Raw genomic sequence first — 17965 nt, 5'->3', positions numbered from 1 at the left:
AAAGGGGAACAATGAAAAAACACACAGTGGAACTGGCTTTGAGGTCCCGAGTTGAGTTTGAGGGGTATAAAGTATACCTTTCTGTTACGGTGAGGTCAAATAGTATTGTTCTGAAAGTGTTTGTACATAAAGGATCGTGGTACAAATCTGAAAAAGATGCATAAAAAGTTTTGAATGACAACCAGAAATATTTATTCCTCTGTTCAAATAAATATAATCAAACAAGAATACACATCAATACAGGTGCAACAAATTATATATTCATACAGCTTTGAAAAAAAGTTCTGTCATTTTCCTTTTACAAATAGTACAACTTTCTGGGTATTCTGAATATGTTACAAAGGCAGAGATAGGAGAAAGCAGAAGAGCGTGGAGATCATTGGAGACAAAATGGTGAATTTCATCCAAGAAAGCAGGCTCAAGCTTTTGAAATTATTTTTTTCAAAACAATTTTGGGGAACTTTTTAAGGCAGACAAGTGGATTGCACAGGACGTTCTGGTGTTTTAGAAAGCATGCGAGGCCCAGACAGACACACACGCTTTTCCTCTAAGATAATATTTTATCTTGTCTATTTCCTTCATTTTAAGCAAAGGAACAGCTTGTTCAATCTCCATAGCATTCACATTCACGGCGACATTAGCGTTGCTCTTTATGTTAGCATAAGCATCAGCTAGCTAGCACTTGACTCAAATCCTACTTACTGGACCCCACGTCTACCTTTGTTTGATTGGATCGAGATTTTCTTTTACAAATATGTGATACAAAGTATTACCCAGGTATTGTCTGGCTACCAATAGTTTGATCTTTGCACATAAGGCGAACCTCACTTGCAACATTTTCTAACCAATGTTACCGAAGGGGGTGATGATGCACAAACTAAAAACTTACATGGTGGAAAAACTCAAATGTGCTTTGACATGATAGAAAAGAAAAAAAGGCAACATAAAATCTTTGGTCCACATCGTGAAATAGAAATAAAACATGTATAGTGTGTGGAACGTTAGGGCTGTTTTTCTAAAGAAGTTAACATAGCATGAAGCGGATTTTCCTTGCCACGATACTAACGAGTATCGCCACACTGGTATCGTCCCAGCCCTGAAGGGCATGACAGTATAAAAAGGTTGTGTGACGTTAAATGCCATTACGTGTATCCATTTTGAATTGATTTACATGGCAAGCTCACCAAGACACCCCAGTGAACTTGACCATCATGGGGGAACAAACCCCATTGCTTGTTTCGAGTTGCTTCTTTTCACACCATTGGCTATATTCTCCATTATACTTTAACAGTACTCATCTCCAACATGGCAGTTTCACAGCATGACAGCTTATTTAAGTGAACTATGAAACAAATACTGGTGTGGCTTTTCATTGCCATGAAAACACCTCTTACACATTTGGGATTGCCGTCACCCTGGCTAGTCTCGACTTTCATAAAACCAATAAAATAAGAATAGGATAAGAATAAAACACCAGGAAGCGTTCTGCCACCAAATAGAATAGGTATGAGAGAAGTAATGCAAGAAGTAATGCAAGCTTATCGTTGTCAACAGATACCCAATCTGTAAATTGTTATTTTTTCACATTTAAATTAGGCTTTATATAATATGATGCGCAGAAAGACTGGATTGTCAAATGGAGATGTTAAAACACCCCCTAAACAGCAGTTAAATGCACAGACAAAAGTAAAAGCAGACATAGTCGCTCACACAGAGAAAAAGGTTACACCTCTAGGATAGGAAAAAGCAGCTGCGCTTATCAAGTTTATGCTCGTAAAAGTACGGAATGAATCCTAGTTCTCGTTATCCCTAGTTCTCGTTATCCTTTAGCTGCAACTGGCGATCAACGACAAAACAAGTACCCTCACACATACGCGCACACACCTTCAATAACACACTCGCACAGACACACACACCCACACTCACTCAAGGATGGGTTTAGCTCACAACTAATATGCCTGACATAGTGAACACTTTCATCCACAAAAGTAAAAACAACGAAAGGAAACAGAGGTACAGATTTCTCAGACTCAGAGTGCCGTTGCTCTCTGGAAAGGAAGAGGAGAGTGAGGAGAGTTGTACATAGAGGAAGAAGGAAGGGGGAGGGGATGGGGGTTCAGTGTCGATCCTGAAGTCCCTGAACTTGATCTTATTCTGGGGAGGAATAAGACTATTGCAGTTCCCTCTGGGTTGGCTCCACCTGGTGGCCGGGAGGTGGTAGTGCTGTTGGGGGGTGTTACCTCTTTTCCTTCAGCAAGGCCCGGAAACTATGGAGCTGGTGGATGCTTGTGGAGAGCCTAGGGGGAGAAACAGAAGGGGGGAGGAGATGGGGAGAAAGAGATTGTGAAACTATTTATGACAATGTATGCAATATTTACTAAATGTTTGTCATGCTAATAGTAATGCTAATAGTAATTTGAAATTGCGAGACAGATAAAGAGCGAGAACATGATAGATGCTAACATTACTTGAATCACCCGTCATGAGGCCAACTGTGTTCATTACGCACCAAAGGGAACAAAACTTACTGAAACGGAAGGACTACCTGGATTTGTGCTGCATGAAATGGTCATTTTCAGTTTTAATTTTTTTTCCATTGTGTGCCCTAATGAACACAACCCAGATTCTAAGGCAGTAGTATCAACCATAAAGACACAACGTGTATAAAAGTGGTATCAACCTCCCAAAGCCGTTGAGCAAGGCCACTATCTCCTGGCGTGTCAGCTGGAAACCCTTGGAGGGGCTGTGTTCCGGCAGGTTCTTGATCTCCTTCTCGGAGAAGAGGATCTTCAACGCCGTGCCCAGCCCTTGGGTCTGCAATGGGGAGGGTTGGGGAGCCATGGGTTAATCATGTGAGAAAGCCTGAGATCTCACACACGCCAATCCATGATCCCATGTGGTTTATTGACAACAAGGTTTCATGAGCGTATAATTATTTAAACGTTTCTCAAATCCTGGTACTGCACACTTTTGATTCAACTAATCAACTCATCGTCAAGCCTTTGATTAGCGGAATCAGGTGTGTTATTGTTAGGGCAAAAACAAAAATGTTCCCCGAGTCCCCAGGGACCAGGACTGGAAAACAATGACCCAAGGGCAGAAACCGCAGGAGTTTGGTGGCACCTTAACTGGGGAGGATGGGCTCGTGATAATGACTGGACACGGAATCAGAGAAAAGGCAACAAATACATCAAGCACATGGTTTCCAGGTGTTTGATGCCATTCCATTTGCGCCATTCCGGTCATTATTATGACTTGTGGCTTGTGCCTAAAACATTGTCGCCCATAAACCACATGGGAGCGTGGATTTCAATGTGCGGAGTCTTTTTTTTTACCTTATGAAAATATTTGATATCCAGCAAATGCTCAGAAACATTGGATGTGGATACTGGTATGTAATATTTTCCTATACATCATCAGATCGAACACTGTCCCACGATATAGGGTACAATTCCATATTGTCCTCTTGACTGTACTCAAAATCCATTGGTTTTGGTTATTGTCCTAAGGGTATTGTTACTGCTTATAATCACATCTACAAATAGCACTGCCTTTCCACTTATTGCATAACAGCTAACTACTGCACAGCATATTGGGTAACTACCGCTAAAAATAACCACGTGTCCACAGGAGGCAGGACAAGAGTCCCAAAATGGCGTACCTGTAGCTTCCCCCAGAGTCGACATTTACTGCAGCCCACACAGTCCATGATCCGGGAGATGTTTTTAAAATGTAGCCGGAATTCCTCCTGGGAAAACAGAGGGAGAGAGACGGGGATGTTTCAGTCTTTGCTTCCTGTGGGGGTACGAGCTAGGCTCAAAGTGGATAAATAGCCTGCAATCACCTGCATTCATTCAGTATCATTTGAACAGATTTAGTCAATCAGTGCGGCTGAGGAATCAAACACACATACACTCGCACCAAGTCAGTTGTCATTAGCTTTAAGCTTAGCTATTATGACTTCACGTCGGCCTTAGAAGATGGCGCTGGAGGGGACGGCTGCCGTTTTATGGGCTCTTAAACAACACTGCTATTTTGTTTGGAACTTATTTTGTACATAATGTTGTTGCTACCGTCTCTTATGACCGAAATGAGCTTCTGGACATCAGAACAGTGATTACTCACCTTGAACTGGACAAATCATTTTTCTTGAATGAGTCAGACGAGAGGGATTTACTCCAGACACCTGAACAGGCCCTCATCCCCGTCATTCGCAGGAGAAAGAGACTAAGGTATCGCGGAAGGAGATCGGGGTGCCTTGTGAGGATCTGGCGACGAGTGGCTAATCTGCCTTTGCCATCGGTACTATTGGCCAACGTACAATCACTGGATAATAAAGTGGACAAACTAAAAGCACGTATATCCACCAACGGGACAATAAAAACGAATATCTTATGTTCCACCGAGCTGTTGTTGAACGACGACATGAATAACATACAGCTGACGGGTTATACACTGTATCGGCAGGATAGAACAGCAGCCTCTGGTAAGACAAGGGGTGGCGGTCTAAGTATATTTGTAAACAACAAATGGTGCACAATATCTAAGGAAGTCTCAAGGTATTGCTGAGGTAGAGTATCTCATGATAAGCTGTAGACCACACTATTTACCAAGAGAGTTTTCATCTATATTCTTCGTAGCTGTCTATTTACCACCACAAACTGATGCTGGCACTAAGACAGCGCTCAATGGGCTGTATAAGGCCATAAGCAAACAGGAAAGCGCTCATCCAGAGGTGGCGCTCCTAGTGGCCGGGGACTTTAATGCAGGGAAACTTAAATCCGTTCTACCTAATTTCTACCAGCATGTCACATGTGCAACCTGAGGAAGAACAACTCGAGACCACCTTTACTCCACACACAAAGATGCGTACAAAGCTCTCTCTCGTTCTCCATTTGGCAAATCTGACCATAATTCTATCCTGATTCCTGCTTACAAGCAAAAATTTAAGCAGTTGCCCTCCGACGAGCCATTAAACAGGCAAAGGATCAATACAGGACTAAGATCGAATTGTACAACACTGGCTCCAACACTCGTCGGATGTGGCAGGGCTTGCAAACTATTACAGACTATAAAAGGAAGCACAGCCAAGAGCTGCCCAGTGACACGAGCCTACCAGATGAGCAAAATTACTTCTATGCTCGCTTCGAGGCGAGTAACACTGAAACATGTATGAGAGCATCAGCTGTTCCAGACGACTGTGTGATCACGCTCTCCGCAGCCGATGTAAGTAAGACCTTTAAACAGGTCAACATTCACAAGGCTGCAGGGCCAGATGTATTACCAGGACGTGTACTCCGAGCATGCGCTGACCAACTGGCAAGTGTCTTCACTGACATTTTCAACCTCTCCCTGTCTAAGTCTAATACCAACATGTTTTAAGCAGACCACCATAGTCCCTGTGCCCAAGAACACTAAGGTAACCTGCCTAAATGACTACCGACCCGTAGCACTCACATTTGTAGCCCTGAAGTGCTTTGAAAGACTGGTGTTGGCTCATCATTATCGCAGAAACCCTAAAACCACTCCAATTTGCATACCGCTCCAACAGATGACACAATCTCTATTGCACTCCACACTGCCCTTTCACACCTGGACAAAAGGAACACCTATGTGAGAATGCTATTCTTCGACTACAGCTCAGCATTCAACACCATAGTGCCCTCAACTCATCACTAAGTTAAGGACCCTGGCACTAAACACATCCCTCTGCAACTGGATCCTGAACTTCCTGACGGGCTGCCCCCAGGTGGTAAGGGTAGGTAACACCACATCCGCCACGCTGATCCTCAACACGAGGGCCCCTCAGGGGTGCGTGCTCAGTCCCCTCCTGTACTCCCTGTTCACTCATGACTGCACGGCCAGACACAACTAAATTACCATAATTAAGTTTGCCGAAGACACAACAGTGTTAGGCCTGATAAACAACAACGACAAGACAGCCTATAGAGAGGAGGTCAGAGACCTGGCCGTGTGGTGCCAGGACAACAACCTCAACGTGATCAAGACAAAGGAGATGATTGGAAAAGGAGGACCGAGCACGCCCCCATTCTCATCGACGGGGCTGTAGAGGGGCAGGTTGAGAGCTTCAAGTTCCTTGGTGTCCACATCACCAACAAACTAACATGGTCCAAGCACACCAAGACAGTCATGAAGAGGGCATGACAAAACCTATTCCCCCCCAGGAGACTGAAAAGATTTGGCATGGGTTCTCAGATCCTCAAAAGGTTCTACTGCTGCACCATCGAGAGTATCCTGATGGGTTGCATCACTGTCTGGTGTGGCAACTGCTTGACCTCTGACGGCAAGGCACTACAGAGGGTAGTGCGTATAGGCCAGTACATCACTGGGGCCAAGCTTCCTGCCATCCAGGACCTCTATACCATGCGGTGTCAGAGGAAGGCCCTAAAAATTGGCAAAGACTCCAGCTACCCTAGTCATAAACTGTTCTCTCTGCTACCGCACGGCAAATGGTACCGGAGCGCCAAGTCTAGGTCCAAGAGGCTTCTAAACAGCTTCTACCACCAAGCCATAAGACTCCTGAACATCTAATCAAATGGCTACCCAGACTATTTGCATTGCCCCCCCCACCCCCTCTTTTACACTGCTGCTACTCTGTTATTATCTATGCATAGTCACATTAATAACTCTACCTACATGTACATATTATCCCAATTACCTCTACTAACCGGTTTCCCCGCACTTTGACTCTGTACCGGTACCCTCTGAATATAGCCTCGCTATTGTTATTTTACTGCTGCTCTTTAATTATTTGTTAGTTTTATTTCTTATTTTTGTAGGTATTTTTCTTAAAACTGCATTGTTGGTTAAGTAAGTAAGCATTTCACTGTAAGGTGCCCATTTGGTTAGCCCTGTTATATTCGGCGCATGTGACAAATACAAAATGTATTTGATATGTATAGTATTGTAGGCCTACTAGGCCATATCTTGGATGTGTCAAGTCAAGTTCAATGGACGCATCAAAATCATTATACAGTGCATTAAACCACTGTCTGTTGACCGAATACTGGCCCATTTGGTTAGCCGCTCGTGCAGTGAGCTAGCACAAAAATCTGCATAGACACATCTGCTCTCCACAGTCCAAATTAAGACCCACTGTACAAAGCTATGCTAGGGACCAAACCATTGAGATATGGGTCAAACCTATTCTAGGACTGGGCTTATGGCAAATATAAGCATGTTAGTACTAACAGTGAAAGGAAAGTGAGAAGTGTGGACTCACCTTCAACGTTTTTGCTTCGATCTTCTGCCCAGCAAACATGGACTTCTCGTCAAAGTGCATTGGGAAAGCTCTGGCAGACGAGAACAGACAGTTATTTCGAAGCCAAGACAATATCCCCTCTAGTTCACAATCAAAACCGACCACTTGAACTGAAACTCACGGTCTCATTGAAGCCCTAGAGTTGAGTTGCGGAAATTATCCTTAAGACTCAATTGGTATTGTGGCCTGCTTGGTCTAGCTGTAATGCTGCAACCTCTGGCACACGTCTATAGTGTTGGCATAGGTTTGAATCTAGCCTACTGCCCTTTGACACAACCTCTATCGTTCTTCACTGTCACCCTCCTCTCTCACTATCTCTTCTATAAATAGAAAAAAAATCCCTTTTAAAAAATATATGTAAAAAAAAAAAGTACTAACTTGGTCTCGTTGAAGAACTGCAGCAGTAACTCTTTGGTGGCTCGGTCCTCTTGACGGTCGCCCGTGTACAGGTTGACGAAGGCTCGATCGAAGTAGGGCGCCACCTTGGAGAGGGCGCGCAGCTCGATCAGGTAGAGAAAGTAGAGGTTCTTGAGGCGCCGCGTGCCCTCGCCCTTGGTCTCGGCCGGGTCGAAGCGCTGCCGGAACTCCTGCACGTTGGGGCCCCACAGGGACTTGCCCCAGCCCTCTGACGAGAGCAGGGAGAGTGAACAGTGAGGGTTACATCGACGTTGGCACGACTTTGATGACGTCGGGGTGAAAAACGGGGACCACTGATTTAGAAACCTTTATGCATTGATGTAACGACGACGTAAACACAGGGAATTAGTTATAGAATGATAAAACAGACCCATATGAAATAATTCCAATACAAGAACACTTACAAAAGTAGAGTAAATATATAGAAAATTATAAATTGGTTTTACACAAACACCAATACACCACACACATTACTACACCCGCCACCCAAATTGCCATGACTCGAGGGGCTTACTTCTATTCTAAGAATCATAATTCTACGACCATATAACGCTGGTGACTGTTTTGACATCTATAGAGAGGAAGTGGTTGGTTTTTCCTACCGGCCAATAGGTACTCTGCACACAGGTGGATGTTTATGCTGCTGTGGAGACCAGAGATGAGCCGGTAGAACACCCTCTTCTCCAAACACAGACCTAGAGGGGAGGAAGGGTTGAAAAAGAGAGAGAGAAAGAGTATGTAGAGGGGTGATGGGAAGAGAGAGAGAGAGAGGGGAGGGAGAGGGTGAGAGAAAGAGAGGAGAAAACAAGAAAGCTTGAGATACGCACACACGCACACCCCTGGTTCAGAAATAGTCTGCCATTACTGTGTATGTGTGTGTCGTCAACAACGCATTTGAGTGACTAGAGTCCCCTCTCTTGGTCCAGTAAGTGTGTCTGCACAACACGGGACATTCACAACAAAGGCTTATTTCATAGTCTTCTCTATACTAGAGCCAAGGAATGGAACTGTGTATGGTTTCTTTGTAGCCCACCCAAAGAGGTTTCCACCACTATTGTCTGCCTGAACAAAAACACCTTAATGAAGGCATACATATCTCCCGGGTGGCGCAGTGGTCTAGGGCACTGCATCGCAGTGCTAGCTGCGCCACCAGAGTCTCTGGGTTCACGCCCAGGCTCTGTCGCAGCCGGCCGCAACCGGGAGGTCCGTGGGGCGACGCACAATTGGCATAGCGTCGTCCGGGTTAGGGAGGGTTTGGCCAGTAGGGATATCCTTGTCTCAGTATGTAAAATTTAATAAAATGTATGCACTCTACTGTAAGTCGCTCTGGATAAGAGCGTCTGCTAAATGACTAAAATGTAAAATGTAATACAAAGAGGGTGCTTTTTTTTGGCATCCATTTCCCTATATAGTACACTACTTAGGGTGCCATTTGGGACGCACAAGACGCAACCTGAGAGATGTTGAAAACCCATTATACAAGAGAAAAAGTTGGAGAGAGAGAGAGTGTCTCGGCTGAATTGGTTTGGATGCGAGTGGCTGTTCTGAGTGGTGTGGTTAAGGGGCATTCGACGATGACACGGAACATTCAAGTTATTCTGAAATGGACTAATTAACAAATAACTAAAATAATCCCATTCTAGTGGAATTCATTTAGAAGTTTCTACTTGTCCTGTGGCGTCCCATACAGGGAAATGATTATAAAGTGTAACCGTGCTGAACAAAGATGTGCCACTGCTTCATTCCAAAATATATTGTGTGTTTGAAGTGAAAATAATGCTAATTTGAAGAGATTTTTTAAATAATTTGATGAAATAAAAAACAATTTAAAAAAAGTTACCTTCCAGCCAGTTGTAGAAGCCTTCGCCTGCACGGATACAAGACGGCAACAGGCCTTGTGTCAGTTTGCATTCATTAAAGCATATTATAAATAGCACAATTCAATATACATAGATTAACATGCATAGATTCCATCTTACCATCATCATCTCCTCCTATGGGAATGAAAAAAAATACAAAAGGGAGGGAAAGGAGGACAAAGGCATGTTACACACGTACCTGTAGGCTATTAATATTACACATGCACGAGGACGCGCACGCACACACGCACGCACGCACACAAACCCACACAGACATCTGGAGGGGAAAACTGTACAGTATTTACTTATAAATAACTCAAGTAACACTACAAGGCAAACATGAACAAAAGCCCTGGTATCATTATTACCATCAACGATCTATTACCAGCAGGTAAGCTGATAGAGAGGACATGACCTATTACACAGAAGCTGAATATGTACACACACCATCTCTGGAAATGATTCTGGAAAACTAGCACTAAATAACAATTTATATAGTTTATAATTAATATATTGGTTATTAACAATATAACAACTATTATTATAACCTAATAGTGAAATGAAGGCATGTGAATACACAGGGCAAACGTAAAACAAAACTAGCTGTTGGCTTCAGACTGTAAAATACAGGCCACCCTGAGAAGGAAAATGGAGACAAGTCAATCCATGATGGTGAATACAGGCTGTAAGCTAGAAGAGCATCCCTTACCTCTGGGCGGAACCAATGGGTTAAGGGGCCGGTACACTGATCTGGGCCTGCAAACCACAAACAATGGGCAATCAGACACTATACTCTATGGATTTATCAAAATGACATACAGTCGGGTCCATAATTATTGGCACATTTTATTTATTTATTATTTATTCGTTATTTTACCAGGTAAGTTGACGGAGAACATGTTCCCATTTACAGCAACAACCTGGGGAATAGTTACAGGGGAGAGGAGGGGGATGAAAGAGCCAATTGTAAACTGGGGACTATTAGGTGACCGTGATGGTTTGAGGGCCAGATTGGGAATTTAGCCAGGACACCGGGGTTAACACCCCTACTCTTAAGATAAGTGCCATGGGATCTTTAATGACTTCAGAGAGTCAGGACACCCGTTTAACGTCGCATCCGAAAGACGGCACCCTACACAGGGTAGTGTCCCCAATCACTGCCCTGGGGCATTGGGATATATATCTTTTTTTGTTTGAATTTTCGAACTCGGTTCGATCCCGGGCTGTATCACAACCGGCCGTGATCGGAAGTCCCATAGGGCGGCGCACAATTGGCCCAGCGTCGTCCTGGTTAGGGTTTTGCCGGTGTAGGCAGTCATTGTAAATAAGAATATGTTCTTAACCGACTTGCCTAAGTAAGTAAAAGGTTAAATAATAAAATAAAGACAAGCAAAAAATACTATAAAATTATACAAATACTGAGCTATATTGTATGCTAAAAAAAGGGAAATTATATTATTTTATACTAACACAATTGATGATTGGCACGCCTGTTTTTAATAGTATAGCACCCTTTCCTTGCGAGGATAACGGCACTGAACCCTTCTCTAAAATGCTTTGAGATTGGAGAACACGTTGGGAGGATCTTAGACCATTCCTCCATACAGAATCTTTCCAGATCATTCTCCTGCTCTTATGGACTGCCCTTTTCCTTGTGGATTTTGGTTAGTGCTTGGGTTTATAGTCTTCCTGGAAAATCAATTTGAGGCAACCAGGTGTTTGGCACAAATGTCCTGGTACTTGATAAAGTTCATGATGCCGTTGACCTTAAAAAGGGCATCAGGACCAGTGGAAGCAAAACAGCCCCATAACATCAACAATTCACCACTAAATTTTACCATAGGTATGAGGTACTTTATTGCATATGCTTCCCTTTTTTTGATGCCAAACACCCAGCACTCGGGTGCGTGGCCAAAGAGCTCTATATTCATGTCATCTGACCATAGCTCCGCCTAGACGGAGCTATGGTAAACGGAGCTACGCCTAAACGGCATTGTGACTTGGATTGGAACCGGTGGTATGGTCAAATGACATAAAAATAGAGCTCTTTGGCCACACACACCAGTGGTGGTTTTGGAAAACGGAAGCATATGCAGAAAAGTACCTTGTGCCTGCAGTAAAATATGGTGGTGGATCTTTGATGCACACATGCCAATAATTATGGACCTGACTGTATATCAGACCATCGAAGAGAGGGAAGAAGCTGAAATATTTAAGCTAGCTACAGATTAGGGAACATGTCGCTTATGTGGTGTGTGTGTGAGTGGACTGTGCGCAAGTATGCATGGGAGAGATGTAGTTAATCTGTGTGCAAAACTGTTCAGCCCCTGAACAAGGCAGTTAACCGACTGTTCCTAGGCCGTCATTGAAAAATAAGAATTTGTTCTTAACTGACTTGCCTAGTTAAATAAAGGTAAAATAAAAAAAAATTGCACAAGTTTCTTTTGTGTGTGTCTCACTTGAAGCAGTTCTCCTCGTAGATGCTGTTCCACACTCTCCAGGCTGAGGGGCCCTTGTAGCCAGTGTAGCGCTCCGGGTTTAGGAGCAGGTCCACATAGTCTGCATCTGGTGACGTCTCATCTGACAGAAGGTGTGAGAAAGAATGAGAGAACATTGGGATGAATGGATAGATGAATCCCTTTCACTATTGAGATGCACCTTATAACATGTATCTTGTCAATGTTAAAGGGGAATTTCACCAAATTTCACACATTTGCACACACTGTATGCATATTTTTCTATTGTGTTATTGACTGCACGTTTGTTTATCCCATGTGTAACTGTGTTGTTTTTGTCGCACTGCTTTGCGTTATCTTGGCCAGGTCGCAGATGTAAATGAGAACTTGTTATCAACTGGCCTACCTGGTTAAATAAAGGTGAAATAAAAATAAAATAAAAAAGTTTGGCAGATGTTTTCACATCTCGAAAGTGACTGTCAAAGACCAAAATGCATTACTGGCCTGCTACACTACATGCACAGTCTTTGCAGACCATGAGAAGCTCCTATTATGTAAGAAGCGTGGCTTCACGAGAGTCTCGCGTTGGTGAGCGTATAACCTCAGACACTCAGAAATAAAATATTTTGCAATTCCACAGACAATTGCGTCAGATGCTCGATTATGTTCCAGGGGGAGACGTGTTAGAAAATATTCTAACGACACTAGCAAAGTCTCCACCTCTCCAAACAGATACTCTCAGACAGCTACATGCGTTTGCCCATCAGATTACTGAGCGTATAATTTATAAAAGTGGATCTTGCACACTGGCCTTAAGTTCCACTTCCAGTGTAGCAGGTAAAAAACCTACTGCTTTTGCAACACCCCACTCTAGCACCAATGTTAGAAGAAATACACCAGCCTCAATCCCATATGAATGGAAAAAATAGGCACCGTCTAAAAAGAGCATTGCGGTGGAAGAAGAGTGGGCCTTACCATCCAGCTCACAGAAGTGGTCCTGTGCGTCATCGTGCCGGGCCCAGTCCTCAAAGGCCTCTTTACTGTAGTTACTATAGGAGAGGAGCAAAAGTAATACAGCAACCACTCTTGGACAATGCTTTCATTCATCTGAAATAACCACCATATTTTGGAGTGTTGGTTTAGTGGTTTCTTATCAAAACTGATGCCCATGGTATGTATGAGGCCTTTTAGGGAAGTAGCATGCGTGTGCGTGTGCTCTTACCTCAGGGTGCTGTTAATGGCCCCCAGGTCTTGGGCTTGTTCACAATCTACTATGTCTGTGTTGGCGTTGGCCACCTGGGAATACTGGCCACAAGGATAGAAAGAGAAAAGAGCATTAGCTAGATGAAATAAGCTAACTTTAAAGTAAAAATGGGTAGCCTAAGAAAAATGCTCCATCTGGGTCGGTCAATTGGATTTCAATCACTTTTTGATGGCACCCCTTGTGATTTGAACAAAACTTTCCATACATATTTGCCCATGGTTACTTTTTGGACTTGAATGCCAAAACAGATAAAGGTGCTCAAAGTTGAACCATTTCACATGCTCTCACTACTGGTGTCCCCCAAGGGCTCGGTTCTAGGCCCCCTCCTTTTTTCTCTCTATACGCCAAGTCACTCGGCTCTATCATATCCTCTTATGGTCTCTCCAATCATTGCTATGCAGATAACACACAACTACTTTTCTCATTCCTCCCTTCTGACACCCAGGTGGGTGCCAGAAGGGAGGAGCTCAACAAGACAGAGCTGCTCATCCTCCTGGGGAAGGCCTGACCGCTCCAAGACTACTCAATCACGGTCGACAACTCCACGGTCCCCCTCCTAGAGTGCAAAGAACCTTGGCATTACCCTGGACAATGTTCTCTGCAAACATCAAAATAGTGACTCACTCCTGCAGGTTCATGCTCTACAACATCTGTAGAGGTCGACCGATAATAATTTTTCAATGCCGATACCGATTATTGGAGGACCCAAAAAAGCTGATACCGATTAATCGGCCGATTTTTATATATATATATATGTAATAATGACAATTACAACAATACTGAATGAACAATGAACACTTATTTTAACTAAATATAATACATCAATAAAATCAATGTAGTCTCAAATAAATAATGAAACATGTTCAATTTGGTTTAAATAATGCAAAAACAAAAAGTGTTGGAGAAGAAAGTAAAAGTGCAATATGTGCCATGTAAAAAAGCTAACGTTTAAGTTCCTTGCTCAGAACATGAGAACATATGAAAGCTGGTGGTTCCTTTTAACATGAGTCTTCAATATTCCCAGGTAAGACGTTTTAGGTTGTAGTTATTATAGGACTATTTCTCTCTATACCATTTGTATTTCATATAACTTTGACTATTGGATGTTCTAATAGGTACTTTAGTATTGCCAGCCTAATCTCAGGAGTTGATAGGCTTGAAGTCATAAACAGCGCAATGCTTGAAGCATTGCGAAGAGCTGCTGGCAAACGCAGTAATGTGCTGTTTAAATGAATGCTTACGAGCCTGCTGCTGCCTACCACCGCTCAGTCAGACTGCCCTATCAAATCATAGACGTAATTATAAATCACATTTTATTTGTCACATACACATGGTTAGCAGATGTTAATGTGAGTGTAGCGAAATGCTTGTGCTTCTAGTTCTAGTTCCAACTATGCAGTAATATCTAACAAGTAATCTAACCTAACAATTTCACAACTATCTTATACACACAAGTGTAAATTATTATTATAATAACACACAGAAATACGAGCCTTAGGTCATTAATATGGTCAAATCCGGAAACTATAATTTCGAAAACAAAACGTTTATTCTTTCAGTGAAATACGGAACCGTTCCGTATTTTATCTAACGGGTGGCATCCATAAGTCTAAATATTGCTGTTACATTGCACAACCTTCAATGTTGTCATAATTACGTAAAATTCTGGCAAATTAGTTCGCAACGAGCCAGGCGGCCCAAACTGTTACATATACCCTGACTCTGCGTGCAATGAACACAAGAGAAGTGACACAATTTCCCTAGTTTAATATTGCCTGCTAACCTGAATTTTCTTTTAACTAAATATGCAGGTTTAAAAATATATACTTCTGTGTATTGATTTTAAGAAAGGCATTGATGTTTATGGTTAGGTACATTCGTGCAACGATTGTGCTTTTTTCGCAAATGCGCTTGGGTTAAATCATCCCCTGCTTGGTGAAGTTGGCTGTCTTTGTTAGGAAGAAATAGTCTTCACACAGTTCGCAACGAGCCAGGCGGCTCAAACTGCTGCATATACCCTGACTCTTGCAAGAGAAGTGACACAATTTCCCTAGTTAAAAGAAATTCATGTTAGCAGGCAATATTAACTAAATATGCAGGTTTAAAAATATATACTTGTGTATTGATTTTAAGAAAGGCGTTGATGTTTATGGTTAGGTACACATTGGTGCAACGACAGTGCTTTTTCCGCGAATGCGCTTGTTAAATCACCCGTTTGGCGAAGTAGATGGTGTGATTCAATGATATATTAACAGGCACAGCATCAATTATATGCAACGCAGGACAAGCTAGATAAACTAGTAATATCATCAACCATGTGTAGTTAACTAGTGATTATGTTAAGATTGATTGTTATAGCCTACTCTTTAATTGAGACCACAGGGTCAGTCTGTTATATCTGGAGTATTTCTCCTGTCTTATCCGGTGTCCTGTGTGAATGTAAGTATGCTCTCTCTAATTCTCTCTTTCTTTCTCTCTCGGAGGACCTGAGCCCTAGGACCATGCCTCAGGACTACCTGGCATGATGACTCCTTGTTGTCCACAGTCCACCTGGCCGTGCTGCTGCTCCAGTTTCAACTGTTCTGCCTGCGGCTATGGAACCCTGACCTGTTCACTGTGATTACTATTAATTGACCATGCTGGTCCTTTATGAACATTTGAACATCTTGGCCATGTTCTGTTATAATCTCCACCTGGCACAGCCAGAAGAGGACTGGCCACCCCTCATAGCCTGGTTCCTCTCTAGGTTTCTTCCTAGGTTTCGGCCTTTCTAAGGAGTTTTTCCTAGCCACTGTGCTTCTACACCTGCATTGCTTGCTGCTTGGGGTTTTAGGCTGGGTTTCTGTACAGCACTTTGATATATCAGCTGATGTAAGAAGGGCTATATAAATACATTTGATTTAATGATTTACTATTAGTCCTATGAGATTAATTATATGGAAGATTTGCTGTTTGTTAATGTATATTTGAGGTGTATGTGGGTTTTTTTGTTTCCAAAACATTCCCTTGGAAATTAAAAAAAGGTGTGAACTGTGAAGGAATTTGTGTTGGGAGAGAGTTGAGTTATTGACTAGACTGGAGGGGGTCGGGGTCGGGCGTGCAAGCGGTTAGGGCTGGCTGGTCGGTCTGATAGGATGTCTTAATAAAGACAAAATCAAAAGTCTTTTTTCAAGAGTTGTCCATATATTAGGTGCAACACAATATTTATTATTGAATTACCTTTGATCTAGTTCAGTCTTACTAATCACTTAAACAAATGTAATAATGATCTCTTACCTACTAGCTTGATGACTGTGGGCAATTTTGCTTGCTTTTTGTGCTAAATAGAGACGGGATATTGAATTGTGTAAAAGGAAATGAGCTTTAGGTTGTATACCCCCACTTCTAAAACTAAAGTGGCAACTCCGCATGCAACAAACTGTGACTAGCGTTTTTGAGTTACTTGTGTAGTTTAGGTCAGAAACTGTATACAATGTTTGCAATGCGCTCGTTATTATTTTGTTAGCATTCTCCATGAGAATCCCCTAGAACTTATTAGCATTTTGTTAGCATACTGGTAAGTGATGGTTTTTGTGCTTTGAATAGTAGTACTTTTTAAATAAATACCTGCAGTCAACTTGTCTACTAGGTAATAGATAAAGCAGATCGCGTTCATAATTTCGCCCGTTAGATCATTTTTCATCATTATGAAGCTTACAGGTACTAGTTTCCCAAAAAAGCGGTTTGAGCCAGTCACGTGTGTTTGTTTACAAAGAAGCACAATGAGCAAAATGGGTGAGTCACTGCTGCAGCGGAACTTAAGTGAGCTGATCAAGTTCCACTTGTATGACATTTACTACTAATGTTTGCCAGCTATATATCCTATAACTATTAAGTTAACTATCTAAGATGTGCCAAATAAATTCTCTCCAGCTGGGTTTTGCAAACTTGTTCATTTTGCTAACGTTAGCTTGCAAGATCAAGCTTCTTGGTAGGAGCAGCAGAGACAATCCCCTCCTGTATTAAGAACCCTGCTGTCTAATTTTTGTTCTGTGCGTGCTGCAAACTGCGTTTTGAGATACTTGCATAACTTTATGAGCGGGGTTGTCTGTCCTAGTAGTATGCGCTCATTAGCATTTACCTAGCATCCACTATAAGAATTCCTTAGTACTTGTTAGCATTCTGGTAAGTGATGTTTTTTTGCCTTTTTTTTTTATACGTTTGGAAGAGAAAAAAAATAGCGCCCCTTATGTGCACTACCAGTAATACCGTATATCCCGGGATGGCACAAGTATGGTGTGAAGGTATGGAAATCTGGATACTGCTCAACCCTAGGACATATCCTTGCAATTTAGCTGGTACATAATTTAAATGTTAACTGAATTGAAATGTATACTTCCAATTACTACCACAAAGATGGCCACCAGTCCACCCACCATCAAAAGTCAATTTAAATGGGAATGTCTACTCTATTATCTATATTTCTATGATTTCAATAGGTTTCCTATAGAAACTTGGCAGTATAATTTAAAACTGATATTCTTATTTAAGTCTCTAATGTGTGGACCTCCAACCATCTTTGAGCTACCATTTATTTGAAAGTTGACATTTCAATTGTATTCCCATTTAAAATAATTGATCACCCAAAACATGACACCCAACCTGTATTCAAGAGCATGCTGTGGCGGGCACAACACAAACACCTCAG

The 17965-nt window shown here is 42.3% G+C and overlaps 1 protein-coding gene across 2 annotated transcripts in view; it reads right to left on the bottom strand.

Annotated features, from left to right (window-relative positions):
• Positions 1-165: 165 nt before the first annotated feature.
• The window catches only part of LOC111982379 (ERO1-like protein beta), a 30969-nt gene continuing 13169 nt past the window's right edge, over positions 166-17965 (bottom strand). For both annotated transcript variants that reach the window (XM_024013938.3, XM_024013939.3), the window contains exons 5-16: positions 13237-13319; positions 12990-13063; positions 12018-12138; positions 10268-10314; positions 9679-9693; positions 9540-9566; positions 8302-8394; positions 7661-7907; positions 7244-7313; positions 3662-3748; positions 2681-2814; positions 166-2297 (exon numbers count right to left, since the gene is read on the bottom strand). In XM_024013938.3, coding sequence (XP_023869706.1) covers positions 2237-2297; positions 2681-2814; positions 3662-3748; positions 7244-7313; positions 7661-7907; positions 8302-8394; positions 9540-9566; positions 9679-9693; positions 10268-10314; positions 12018-12138; positions 12990-13063; positions 13237-13319 — 1059 coding nt within the window. In that variant the 3' untranslated portion in view covers positions 166-2236. The remainder of the gene's footprint in view (positions 2298-2680; positions 2815-3661; positions 3749-7243; positions 7314-7660; positions 7908-8301; positions 8395-9539; positions 9567-9678; positions 9694-10267; positions 10315-12017; positions 12139-12989; positions 13064-13236; positions 13320-17965) is intronic.

This window comes from Salvelinus sp. IW2-2015, linkage group LG21, assembly GCF_002910315.2.
Source record: "Salvelinus sp. IW2-2015 linkage group LG21, ASM291031v2, whole genome shotgun sequence".
NCBI classification, from domain to species: domain Eukaryota; kingdom Metazoa; phylum Chordata; class Actinopteri; order Salmoniformes; family Salmonidae; genus Salvelinus; species Salvelinus sp. IW2-2015.
The sequence above is the reverse complement of the archived record's forward strand: the minus strand, read 5'-3'. Positions and strand labels throughout refer to the sequence as shown.